The following is a 14,812-nucleotide window of genomic DNA, read 5'->3' as shown; positions in this document are numbered from 1 at the left end:
GTCGCGGTTACCTGAGTATCTCGGGACACGAAACGGTACTTGCATAATTTACATGTTACAAGTCTTATGTAGTTAATTTCATCACGCTGTTATATTGCAGTGTATTTTTGTTTAACAGTAGTTTTACCTCGTTTCTGTAGAGATTCGGTAGCCGCTAATTGCAATGTATTTCGGCAGTGATTAGTCCTCAGGAATGTAGTACTATTTAATCTAAGCAGTCGTCAGGAAGCTACTAGATTTAGATACTAGTGTTGTGTGTAAACTTCCGGTTTACCGTGACCTGGTATGAAATATTCTGTGGTGTTTAGCTGTTTAGGAAGCGAATTTGACTGTACATAAGGGGACAGTAGCGTGTTTACGCATCTCTCACACTTTTGGATCTCACACATTTCGTCTCGCGTGCATTTCATCTCGTCTCGCACCAGCTTTCATGTCAGGATTGCTCATCATCCCCGATTCCCTGCCTAGCCCATCTTGGAAACTTGTCCACCGTGGCCGTTGGGTGAATATGTATTAGTATCACTGACTTTTTCCATCACCACTGTAATTTTCTATCATGCTAGTTATTGACATTGAACATTGGACATCCACTCTTTTGTTTTCTGCCATTGTAATTGCTGTGCTGAAATTTGTATAGATATGTAAACGAAGTTAATTCTATAATTCATTGGTTGATTGTATACCACTTGTTGTTTGTTGGTTGGTTGTCTTTTAGCTTCAGTTTTCTGGATTAACGTGTCGTTTCAATCTGGGAATCGACACGTAACAATGCCCATCGACCTTCCATGACCAACAGACCTTTATACCTTATATTTAGGCTGCACACTTTTGAGTCAGACACACTTTCATGGAGTGTTCTTATGATTGGTATCCAAAATGTCCTGTTCGAGTGATCTGCTCGTTTAGGCACGTTCATTCATTAACACTTTCGCACTTTTCGCATTGACGGTACAATTTGGGTCGCAAAGTACTTCGAAATACGATTCGATACTAACATTATGTACATTAAATCAACAAAAGATATCAAGTTTGATTCATCACGCTCTGTGCCAGGCAGACCTCATTATACCTGTTGACATAACTGTATATGTACATAGCACACGCATATAGTTCGATTGTGTAGTGTGTCTGCAGTTGATATGACTAATACAGAATACATAGCGGAATTGAAGTGTTTGACGTGTGTGTTCGGTGTAATAAAGTGTAAATCATGAAGAAGTCTGATTTTTTATAAATGACAACAAAGTACCGACCTGACCTTTCAGATATGAACTCATCAATTTAAATGAAGTGAACACACTGACCATTTCACCACCTGTCTCTTACACCTTGTGGTTAATATAGCACAAAGAGTTATAACTTCTGTTCACGCATCAGTGGGTCAGTGAGGATGCAAATTTCTTCTCTTCCACATAAGTCTACAACCAACGCTGTATGGCAGACATCAATCAGTTGACAATATCATCCTTCCGGGTACCCATACGCCGATGTGTGAACAAAATGATTTTTGTAAACTGTGAAGCTGTGTTTTCTGTCGACCGGAACCTGGAATTTCTTGGAATCAAGCTTCCGAGCGTCCTAACCCCTCCAGCTGAAATCTCCCGCTCATACTGCTTACCTTCCTCCCATGTGCCCTATTAAGTGGTCCATCTTCTGCAAGAAGAACGTCGATGATGTTTCACGAGAGGTTGAACCTCGCTGGCGTCGTAATGCTGTCCTGTCACGGGTTTTACATGTAATATGAACGTAATATCAGACCGTTGGCATTGAACCTGTGCATTGGATAACAAACCACTGATTTCTCTAATTTTAACTTCAAACAATACCGATCCGAATTTCAATGTGACTGCGCTACTTTTGAGACAATAACTCTGACAAATAATGGAATGGAAATAAGAATATAGGCATGACGTCACAAACTGATCATATTATGGGGACCAACGATCCTGTAACTATAATCAAACTGACTACAGATTTGTTATGGACCACAAAACGTATTCAGTTGATTGGTCAGGCATAAGAAGGTCAGATCTCACCTGACATTATGAGTAAATATTGTCATTGAACCCCATGAAGATCCGGGTTAAAATCTTCAGCAACACATGCGTGTCCTAAGAGCATACGAACAGTATCGGGTGGTCAAGCTCGCTGACGTGATGCATGTCATCGTATTCCAAAAGCGTAGATCGATGCTCATAATGTCAATCAATGGATTGTTTGTTCCAGACTCGATTATTTACAGACGGCCGTCATTGACAGTCAATATGTTTTCGTGTTTTTGATGAGGGCGAAGGCCTGGTACAATGTGTTGCAATTCACCACACATAATCTTTGTTTTATGACATATGAATATCTTGTACATTTAATATGTTGACCCAGTATGTAGTGTAAACAACCTCATGCATACATCGACAACCTTCCACATTTGCCATCTACCACTGCAATTTGAGTACTAGGTTTAACAGTCAAACCCTTTTATACTTGTGAATAAGCGTACCTATTTTCAATAACATCAAAACTGTCTAAGTCCCAAATGTCCAGGTATATACAACAATTTCCAAAGTTGACGCTCCAAAATAGATTACCATTTCTCTTTCTATATGAGTTAGCACCACTTTCAAGGACTACTACATTGGTTTCTTTCTGTATGGACAGTAGGTTTCGCTTCTTCACTATAACGTTCTCATGCATGTATTTACCTTTGTAAACAAGGTATCGTGCTCGAGACCATATCCTATGCCACCCGAAAGGAGAGGCAAAACAATATAATAGCTTCGAGGTGTTATTAATTACTATCTATGCAATTACTATGAATTTGATATTCTAATTCATTCATGAAAAATGGAAATAGAAAGGACATAGTATACATCACTGGCGGACACCGATGTTGCCTATAAACATTTCTGATATACTTCGAAAACCTAGCCTCTCATTATTTCACACATACAAAATAATTTATTTTCCAAAATGTCTTTGATAAAGTTATCACATATTGATTCTTTTCACAGAGTCAACTACATTATTTCCCTTTACTGATAAATATCTCTGTATTTTAGTAGGGTTAGGATTATACCGTCGCCATTTGTAGAATACCCTTTCAAAACCCAGCTTGTGACACACATATTTTCGAAGGTATCTGCCTGGACTACAAACCTCTTCTTGACGATGTCTGTAAATAATTTACTAAACATTGTAAGAAGAGTTATTCCACAATAACTATTTACAACATTTGCGGCCACCTGTTTGTAAATCGAAACAAGAACCAGTCATCAAATTCCCAAGAAAATAGGATCTTTCAAAACAGAATATTGAAAATAAGTTCACAATATAGCATGGCTGCTTAACATTTACAAAGTAAACTCCGCTATGACATTATCAGAGCCAGAAGCATTGTCATCTGTAGGTTGTAATGTGCTAATATTAATTTTTTGTTGTGTTCCTAGTAATTTCTGCATTCTGATTAGCTAGATTTGGTCACGTGTTATTGCATTCATTTCATGAATGTGAAATATTAAGCCGAGGCATACTACTTTATTACTGCGGAATGTCGGGAAATCCTAATATTACAATTACCATTCTCAGGGAACTAATGTTTGAATCTTACGGTAGTTGACTATGGCATTTGAAACAGCCGCCTTCTCCTGGATCTATTTGTTCTGGTTCATTCGCAGTCTGTCAGTTTCCTTTAATGTGAAATCGTCTGATGAAAATCCACATAAACTGTTACCAAGACCGTTTAGATATTCAAGAATAAATCCTCTACAACGGCTGGATCAGTCCAAATATCTTGCATTCAAATCTCCAATCACTACACAAATTAAAATGACCACGCCAGAGAATAACCAGTCTCAATATTACCCACCTAAATAGATTCCATTTGGCATCAAGGCAAAAGAAAGGTGAACATTACATGAATGAATCACTGAAAATCAGTGATGTCACTAGATATTCACAAAAGGGCAAAGCGTGTCCATGCCAGAATATTCTCCATCCTCCACATAGTTTCAACTGATTTGTCTACTTTCTTCTTTGCTTAGCTTTTGGCTTCAGAGTTTTAGATTTCACGAAAAGATCAATTTACTGTCTTTTCCATACAACTTCATTTTTCTTTTTCTCGCTTTTGTTTTTATTAATATCAGGAGGCGAAGGTTCGACTAACGTATAATGTGGTTATAATCACTGACCAGATCTTGTAGTTCATTCAGGTAGAGATAGTGAGAGTACGAATCACACGTCCAGCACAGGAAGCCTTGGTCTAATTAAGGGAGACAGGGGATACCCTTTCGCTTTAAATATCCCTTCATTTTCGTCTTGACCCGTGAAGATCCGGGGAAGAACAGGTCTTCAGCAACCATGCTCGCTGTAAAAGGCGACTATGCTTGTCGTAAGACGCGACTACTGAGATCGGGTGGTCAGGCTTGCTGACTTGGTCGATGCATGTCATCAATCCCAATTGCGTGGATCGATGCTCATGATATTAATCACTGGATTATCTGGTCTTGGGTAAAGTTGTTGTTCCAAATATCTTCTCCGGTGTCTTAATTATAGTGTCGGGTGTTATATTTGTCACGGGCTCCACCCTTAAATATCGTGTACATACATTCATGACCACCAACACATACACCGTCATTGTTACACATAAGCTAAGTCCATGTCATATCGACATTCAACAAACGATAAAATATCTACTTACTACAGGTACAGATCGTATTTCCTTCACACACCCTTTCAAACATTTCATTGTATATTAGCCGAGCCAGTTGACGAGACTCGTGTCTATCCTGTCTATCCTGTCTCCAAGCATGACCTCAAACATTGTGGTGTTATTTTCAGCGTGATATTCTTTAGCCGACATCATTAGCCAATCAGACAAACAAGTCAGCATTCCTGGAACCATGATCACCTAGTGATGCCTATTATCATGATAATTATCCGTCTGAAATACTGGACAAGTTTGGTAAGTAGACAAATGATATATTTACTAAACATTAGGTTAGTGTTTGCTCATCTAAACGATATTTATATGAAAAATCATTTGAACATGTTTTGGTAATGATGATATAGATATTAAGTAAAAGGTCACGATTTTTACCAAAACTCATTATTCATTAATAGGTAGACAAAGAGAGCTAAATAGCCAGTTACCTGTACGCTGTATCAGTGAGTGTATATGCATGTGTCTGTGTCAAATATATGTGCCCTAATTGCGTAGTACATCAGTGTGATGAACATCAGCTCGTAACGTAATATACGTAACATGTTATAAAGCAACATAAGAGATCGTACGAAATATTTGAAGTGAGAGACAGCCACATGTAGGTACAGAGAGACACAGAGTCAGGAAGACAGATACACTGAGTGACGGAGATAGACAGAAATACTGGACATGCTCTAATATTTTACGAACTCCTGTCAATTTAGAATGATTGGTGATCCTAGGTTTGAATTGGTGTATTTTCTCAAGTATATTGAAGGTCACGCTAGTATATTTTGGTGTATTGCGGGGAAAACACATGAGTTGACCAGCATGCCTTGAGAAGATCTATTCTTACAACTCTTAAGAGTTTTGTATGGGCAACATTAATCGAGCACCCGTCAAGTTGTTATGTGACCTGGTTTCAGGTGCGAACGATGGGCGCTCAACTTACATAGCAAAAGAGAAATGTTTCTCGCTTGACAGCATTTGTAGAATATCTTCTCAAGCGTTTATGTTTTGAATTCCCTTGAATTATATAAAGACACACCGGATTTTAACAGGTCATACAAACCAGTGGTGTATTGATGGTGAAGCGGTTCCAGAAGGAAGGCAATTTTATAACGTTTGACTTTATTAAACAAAAAGGATACCGAAACATATAGAATTAAAAGAATGTGAATATCAAATAAAAACTAAGTTTGTTTAGCACGAAGTAAATTTTAGATATATTCGTTGATATTGGAAATACGTTAAAATCAGTAGGCGAATCCTAACAACGTGTAATGTTTGTGTGATTTTTTTTAAATTTTAACAATTTTGTAATAATGGTATTTCTTGTCAGAATTTTAAATCATTAAATTTTAGAAAACAATCACTGACAAAATTTGTTTTCGTTTATCTGCAAGTTTTTCACAAGCTCAGTTCAATGTTATTTGTTTTGATTGGTATTTTATGTGATCATGTAACTTCTTAACATGCAACGTGCAACATGTAACATGCAGTCGTCTGAGGCATCGCAATTGAGTTGAGTCCCTTTGTGACACCCCAAAACAATCACAGGGTTGTCTGGTCCCGACTCGATTATTTACAGACCGACATCATATAGCTGGACTATAGCTGGACTATTTCTGAGTGCGGTGCTAAGCAACAAACAAACAAAAACACCTACAAAAACAATGATCATGGGTTCCAATCACCACATCAAGCTGACACGCCATTATATAGCTGTAAGACTGTTCAAAGCGGCCTTAAACCCAACTCGCTCACTCCCTTAACATGCAAGTTTTAACGTGATCTTAAGTCAAATTAATCATTAATCCATAATAAATGTGTCTATACAGTTAACTTTCTTCCTCTTGATGTGCTGTCATTGTGTTTCAGAAATAATGCACGTGGAAATGTTTATGTTTCTCCTGCTGATGACGGATGCAACATGCATCTCTGTCAGTGGCTGTCACACCAGTTATAGTGCAGCCTACCAGGGTAACGTCACCGACTGTCAAAGACAGAATCTCACTCAAATGCCATCAGATCTTCCAAAGGACATTGTAGGTTTGGATTTACAAGATAATCTTCTCACCCGAATATATAACAACAGTTTTAGCACTTTAAGTAACCTCAGATTCCTTTATCTGAGTGCCAATCCGCTAAAGATACTGCAGAGAAATGCTTTCAAAGGTCTTGGTAAACTGGAAGTCTTGGAAATGTCTTGTGACACGCTTTCATTGGACACGACAACATACCCAGATGGACTGTTCCAGTATTTGGTTAGTCTGAGGCAATTGGTTCTGTTAGGAAGTATAAATAACGAAGGACAATTCCCTACTGATATCGTCCAAGGTCTAAAAAGTCTAGAAGAGCTTCGTATTAACTCCTGGCCTAAAGACGGAAAATGGCCTCAACTAGAACAGTTGAAAGACACCCTCACACTTCTGAATATCAATACCATAGGTATACCTGTTATTGGAAACACAACCTTTCAAGCTTTGCGTGATATTCCACTTAAAATATTAAATTTCAACGGTGTTGTTAGAAATATAGAAGCAGGAGCATTTTGACCTTTTAAGAACCTAACCAATTTGCTAATTGGCCTCCCGCATGGAAGCACGACCAAGTTCGTCTCCATAACAAGAGCTCTTCAGTGTTTGGCTGGAAGACATATGGAGGAAATAATACTGTCTCGAGTTGTTACCACAGGAGAAAGCAGTGTGACTCTAACAGAGGAGATGTTCGGTTATCTTGCAGATATATGTGTGAAAAAGCTAGACATGTCTCATAATAAGATTACACAAGTTAATGATAATGCCATAACCAATTCGACTTTCTTCAGATGTATCGAATATCTAGACTTGTCTCAAAACTTGTTGAATGGGAAATTGCCCCCTGCTGCAAAAAATATGTACATGATGGTAAATCTGAAATATCTGGATTTGTCTCGGGGTACAAAATTGAGCTTTTCTCACAGTAACAAATATAATACCACAAAACGAGGAGGTGTGTATTTTCCCATACCTCCTAATCTAAGTTATTTAAACCTCAGCAGATGTTTCAGTTCTAACTATTTGTATATCAGTTTAACACTGACACAAAGCGATCATCTATCTGTGTTAGATTTCTCTAGAAATGATCTTTTAGACATTCCGTCATATTTAGAATGCTGTAAAAACCTGAAACTCTTGGACATATCCCATATGAAGATCAGTCAGAATGTATTCAACAACACCAACATGGTGACGAATCTCCAAATATTGCTTGTTCACGATGTGACGTCAGATGAAGACATGTTTGTGTCCCCATCTGAACCTTTTTTCCATGTCATGCCAAAACTAACAAGACTCGATTTGTCAGGCAATAATCTACAGCTTATCAACAAAATACATTGAGAAACTTTAACAAATTGGAAAACCTTTCTCTTGCACGAAATCGACTGGATGACGTACCAGAAGAAATCCTGATGATGGCTAGGCTCAAACATTTGGATATGACATCGAATTCCCTGTCAGTCATCAGTAAACAGCAACAGACAATGCTCGATGACTTTGTTGTGAATAACGGTTCGTTCTACCTCTACCTAACAGGCAACATCTTCAGCTGCAGCTGTGGAACTCTCCACTTTATACAATGGTTACTGGAAACTGATGTCACTTTAGATCACCATGGTAACTACAGCTGCATCCTTGGTGATGGAACGTTGTCTGATACAGCTACCTTTTATGCAAGCAGGACATTTCATTGGAGAACATGTGTTGGTCAGTTCTGGTTGGCGGTGGCCATAGTTGGGAACTTGATTGCACTGTTGTCTTTACTTGTAGCATTTCTTTTCAAGAAATATTTCCCCAAAATAGAACACCATGTATTGGATATGCTTGGTTATAACCCAAGACGCCGACCACAAAGGGAGGATTTTGATTATGATGCCTACATATGCTATGAAAATGCTGAGTATCAATGGCCATGTCACTGTCTCTTCAAGGAGCTCCCCAAAGTCTCCCCTGGTATAAGACTGTACCTGCCCGACTTACATGACCCTGCAGGGTGTTCCCAGGCTGAAGTGACCATTGATGCTTTGTCGAGAAGCTGGAAGATTGTTATCGTGCTGACAGAGAACTTCCTGAGAGACGAATGGATACACTTTACTGTTCTGTCTACTGTCAGACTGATGTCCGTGAACAACGCAATCGCGGACCGGGTCCTGCTTCTGTACAGGGATATGTCCTTGGCAGCGAGAGCTCGAGTTCCTCGTCTTCTCCTCAACGTGGTTTCAGAGGAACTCATTCTGGACGTGGAGGAACACCCCCAGTTCTGGACACATCTGTGTCAGCGTATCCACAACGCTGATCCCGCAGCCTTATTCTAAAGTTGAACATTTCATGTTTAATACAATATATTTTATATCTTTACGAGAATGTCAAAAGTGAGATTAGTTCTGTTCATGAGGAAATTGACTGAAAGTTCGAAGCATATGAAAAAAAGGTACAAGATTTCCAACAAATATACTGAGGGTTATAAAAGGAAAACAAATGTATAATGCTGTTGACAATTCTGTAGTCATAAAGAACCTGAATGTTCACACGCACGAGGAAAAGGATTCGCGAGTGACAAAAAACAAGGTGTTGGAGCTTCTGCCTGACGATCTGGAACTACGCAAACAATGTTAAAATGAAAGGAAGAGGCCTAGACATTTGGTCAGAGCAACTATGGATTCTTTGGAAGCAAAAGCTGAAGTTATGAAGGCTAAATCTACGCTGAAAGACTCTCGTAAACATAGGGTTATTATACTGAACATTGCACAATACCTGAGGAGTGAATGAAGCCCTACATCAAGATGTGAGGTTGCAGTACGCGTGATTGACTACATAACAGACTATTTTAACGTTTCCATGGGTACTGAGCAAGGTTGCAAATTGTCACCAACTCTATTTTCTCTCTATATAAATGATGTTGCCAAGTTGATAACGACTCTCAAATGGGGTGTACCATTGGATAATGAAATGTTACCCATTTTTGTTATACGCTGATGATAATGCGTTGTTAGCTCAAAATAAAAAATATCTGCAACATATGTTAGATATTGTAAGTACTTGGTGTTTAAAATGGTGTATTAGTATTAATGAGAAAAATCGAAATTGTCTGTTTTCGGGGAAAAAAATCTATTTTTAGATCTTGTTGTATGTCTTCTTGTTACAATACTCACATTTCTTATGACAGCGCTCGTCGTCATTTAGGATTGTGTTTAAAAGAATATTTAGACATGCACAAGCTTTTGAAAGAGCTTTGTTAGTGTGCTAGTAGAGCGTTATCTGCTCTGTACACTAAGTATATTTATGGTGTTGGAATGTCACATTATGTTTTTACGAAGTTGTATAAATCGCTGGTACAACCAGTTTTGTTTTATGGTGCCATTATATAGGTCTTTCATAGTTTTGAAGAAGCTGACGTTGTGCAAAATAAGGCTGCCTGAATGTATCTTGGTTTAAGTAAACATGCACCTGTTCTTGCAAGTAGAGGGGATATGGGCTGGTGCTCAGTTACTGTTACTCAGAAAACAGAATGTTTCAGACTTATATCTATGGAGCAAGAGCTTCTGCCTGATATTATTCACCGATTGTTTGGATGTTTTACCACTTCTTACTCGACATCAGATTGGGTGTTAAATGCTGTTTTTTGGTATATTAAAAACGTTTTATTTCAGGATGACGTAGTTAATTTTCACACTTCGTTTTGGAATGTTAAGTGTAATGTAAATGGAAATAAGTTAAGTACTTGCAGAAAATTTAAGTTTACACCTGTTGTTGAATTCTATGTTAAAAATATTATGTATAGAGACCACCGCCGTCTTTTAGCCAAGTTTAGATGGTGAATTTTACCTTTGTTTGTTGAGGGGGGCACGGGTGGCCAAGTCGTCAAAGGCGCCGCGATTCGCTGTGCAGAGTTGCGTCCCTTGGGCACGCCAGAAACCTATGATTGAGGGTTCGAATCCGGGTTCGCCCAAATTATGTTTTTCTAGGTTTGTCAGCACCATACCCGTGCTCGAGGATTTCACCAAAGTGGAAAACGTCTGAGACCTGCATCACTTCGGGCTTTCCTCCCACATTAAGCTGACACGCCGTGATATAACTGGAATACTGTTAAAAGCGGCGTTAAACCCAACTCACTCACTCACTCACTTTGTTTGTTGAGACAGGTCGATGTTCCAAACCTTCTATCGAAAAGGTTATGTAAATATTGCGATTGTGATTTGGTGGGAGATAAATGTCACTTTTTACTACAAAGCAGTTTTATGATCATTTCCGGTATGATTTATATTGCGCAGATGAAAAAAAACACCTGAAGTTTAATGTGATATGCGAAGAAGAGAAATTTATTCATTTAATGAATTCAAACGTTTTACCAAAGTTGCTTGCCGCAACGCCTTTGAAAATGTTTAAGAGACGACAGTTGTCACCATGATTATTTAATTTGCTCTCTCGTTCTTTATTGTGTCCTGTGAGTCTTCTGAATTCGTAGCTAGATTTTCAACCTCTCACATTATATGTATGTATATATTTTGTTTATGTTGTATATAGTGTCTTTGTCTGGCTGGACGCACTCCATACACCTTTTGTGCTATGCGTCAATTTTATATTGTACATGTTGTACATGTGACACTTTAATAAACGTTTTACAATCAACATCGTTCAGTTTTCTTAACCTTTCTTGAAGCCCATTTCTGGTGTCCCCCGCCGTGATATTGCTGGAATATTGCTAAAAGCGGCGTAAAACCATACTCACTCACTCACTCACTCTTAACCGTTCTGTAAAATTTAATCCTGACCTTACCGTTTTTCTTAACAGAGAGATCACTGTGGTCGCAAAGGAAATTCTTATAAAATGCATCACTGTACCTACGAAGTGCAAAACAAGCAAATTCTGCTTGGATATTGTGTCAGTGACGGCTTCAAACAATAGAGCAACGTCACGGTCGAAATAAGAATTGATAACCGCGACGAACATACAATGCATTAAGGTGGCACATGGTCTTGTGGACAGCGTACAGGTCACAAACCAACTGAAGTTAAGCAACGTTGGTGGCGGAGAGTAGTTGGATGGGTGATTGCGTTCGGCAGCTTGACTCCTGAAGTACATTGTGCAGGCTTAGGCAAGTGTGTCTTGATTCACATGCCTTTTTCATCCAGCAGTTAATGGGTCTCCGGTAGAATGAGATGGTAATGTTAACCTTAATATAACTGTTAACTTTCAAGCTCCTCAGTCAACTTAGGTTGTATACTCATCAGGGAGATGAGAATGCACTGATTCATCTCTAGTGTTCTGAGTGTACTTATGGTATCCAAAATGGGATGATAAGGAGATTTCATGTAGATCATAGTTAAGGAAGAGAATATATGGATGTCAAGTTCTTAATAATTAAACGTCACTCACAACGTTGGCTACAGAAAGTGCTGGTTTATCCTCAATTAGAGCTACTGAAAGTAAACAAAATGCGTCTTAATCGAATCTGCTTTTGGCAGAGGTTACTTTTGAATGCGGACATGATCTGTTGTTTATATCTATATTTAGTTTGTTTGTGATGGTAAAATAGCTCTCGCAACAAGTAGCATCAGCAGAGAAGGTTGCTATACTTATTATCTCCACGACAAATAGATAGCTTGCATAGTGATGTTGAAAGTGATACAAGGACGCTACTCTTGCTCACTCGTAACCGGACATGGTACAGATTTGAACCATTTTTCAGCCACCGCCTGTTGGTTAAAAGCGATAAGCTTGCGTCGCACACAAACAGTGGAACCAATTTAGAAACGCTTCCCCCTTTTTCGATCTCCTGGTATTCTTCCTGTAAATTAAAATGATTGGTGAGTGTAAGCTCTAATTGGTGTATTCACTCATATATTGAGTACACAAGGGAAATTCTATCCTGCCAATACTTTAGGAGGTTGTATGCGCTACATTCCTCGATTACCCGCGAACTGATGCTGTAACTCCTCTGTTGCCAAAGTCATCAAACAAAGACCTGGTTTCAGCGGCCAATAAGAGCTCAGCTTACATAGCACAGACGGCAACCGTATGTCGCCTGACATCATTTGTATAGAGACATGGTCTTCTGGGTGTCTGCTCTGGACATTGCTTTAATGGTAGACACCGAACAGGTTCTCACAAAGCTTCAGACAGAGTGGGATTCCTTCCATGTGTTTTAAACAGATTCATGTCATTAATTTTACATGAGCCACTACTTCACCGTCTAACTAACACTTGTATTCCCGGGGGTATACAAACTAGTGGGTTATTGAGAATGGCGTGTTCAAGCAGGAAGACGATTTGGTATTACGTGACTTTATTCAACAAAAAGGAAGAAACAAAATGCTTAGAATTAAAAAAATTACAAACAGCAAACCGAAAATACGGCCTTCAACGTTTGGTGTGTATGAAGCAAATTTAAGATATACGTTGATATTTGAATGGAGTTTAACAAAAAGACAACTTCTTACAATGTTGCATGCTTTTGACGTGGTTGTTATTGTAGAAACAATGATATATCTTGTCAAAATTTGATATAATTGAATTCTAAAACAACAAGCACCGAAGCAGGTTTGTTTTCATTTATCTGCACGTTATTAGGCCAAATCTACTGGTACGTGATATCATGTGTCATACGATAACTTCTTAACAAGGGGCGGGGCGATTGGGTAGCCTAGTGGTTGAAGCGTTCGCTCGTCACGCCAAAGACCCGGGTTCGATTTCTCTTCAAGAAATATTTCCCCAAAATAGAAACCCCACGTATTACACATGCTTAGTTTTAATCCAGGACGCCGACCACAAAGGGAGGATTTCGATTATGATACCTACATATGCTATGAAAGTGCTGTGTATCAATGGCCATGTCATTATCTCTTCAAGCAGCTCCAAAAAGTCTCCTCTGGTATAAAACTGTACCTGCCCGACTTACATGACCCTGTAGGGTGTTCCCAGGCTGAAGTGACCATTGATACTTTGCCGAGAAGCTGGAAGATTGTTATCGTGCTTACAGAGAACTTCCTGAGAGACGAATGGATACACTTTACTGTTCTGTCTACTGTCAGACTGATGTCTGTGAACAACGCTATCACGGACCGGGTCCTTCTTCTGTACAGGGATATGTCCTTTGCAGCGGGAGCCCCAGTTCCTCATCTTCTCCTCAATGTGGTTCAGAGGAATACATTCTGGACGTTGAGGAACACACCCAGTTCTGGACACGTCTGTGTCAGCTTATCCTCAACGCTGATCCCGCAGCCTTATTCTGACGTGTAACAATGCTCTTATTGTTAATACAAATACATGTCAATTCATTGCCTTTTATGTGACCTGGGAGTTATTTGTTGTAGCATACGTATCCCATTTGAAAATGAACTGGCGATGGAATACCTAGACTGTTTCACAGACAACATCAATCCAAATCTTTTAGTTTCCTTGATTTATCTGCATACATTAATCTCGTCCTTACCAGGTCTTTTTGTGGAGAAATCACCCTGATCGCCAAGAAAATTTAAGTTAAATGTATCACTGTACCTACGAAGTGCAAACATACAAATATTGATTGGATATTGTGTCAGTGGCGGATTCAAACACTAGGATAATATCACTGTCATAATTATTGTGGTTAACCGCGACGAACATACAACATATTATGGTGGAACGTGGTCTTGTGTACAGCACATAGGTACAAACCAGGTGAAAGTAAGCAACGTTAGTTGCGCAGTGTATTTAGATGGGTGACGGCGTTCGGCAGCCTGACACCTGAGGGACATGGTGTATCGTTAGTAGAGTGTAATTGGATGGGTGACTGCGTTCGGCAGCCCGACACCTGAGGGACATGGTGTATCGTTAGTAGAGTGTAGTTGGGTGAGTGACCGCGTTCGGCAGCCTGACTCCTGAGGAACACGGTGTAACGTTAGTAGAGTGAAGTTGGGTGGGTGACGGCGTTCGGCAGCCCGACTCCTGAGGAACATGGTGTATCGTTAGTAGAGTGTAGTTGGGTGGGTGACTGCGTTCGGCAGCCCGACTCCTGAGGAACATGGTGTAACGTTAGTAGAGTGTAGTTGGATGGGTGACTGCGTTCGGCAGCCTGACACCCGAGAAACATGG

General features: G+C 39.4%; 2 protein-coding genes across 2 annotated transcripts in view; one reads left to right on the top strand and one right to left on the bottom strand.

Annotated features, from left to right (window-relative positions):
• Window positions 1–14,812, bottom strand: part of LOC124127974 (calmodulin-4-like) — a 31,794-nt gene that overhangs the window by 12,920 nt on the left and 4,062 nt on the right. The gene's annotated exons all lie outside the window — the stretch shown is intronic.
• Window positions 8,046–10,698, top strand: LOC124110484 (toll-like receptor 4). Its single transcript, XM_048387637.1, has one exon. It carries the CDS (start codon window positions 8,151–8,153, stop codon window positions 9,051–9,053), a length of 903 nt encoding a protein of 300 aa, XP_048243594.1. The 5' UTR covers window positions 8,046–8,150; the 3' UTR covers window positions 9,054–10,698.

The sequence above is a fragment of the Haliotis rufescens genome, unplaced genomic scaffold (assembly GCF_023055435.1).
Source record: "Haliotis rufescens isolate VD_foot unplaced genomic scaffold, xgHalRufe1.0.p SCAF_7, whole genome shotgun sequence".
NCBI lineage: Eukaryota > Metazoa > Mollusca > Gastropoda > Lepetellida > Haliotidae > Haliotis > Haliotis rufescens.
This window is presented reverse-complemented; position numbering and strand designations above follow the sequence as displayed.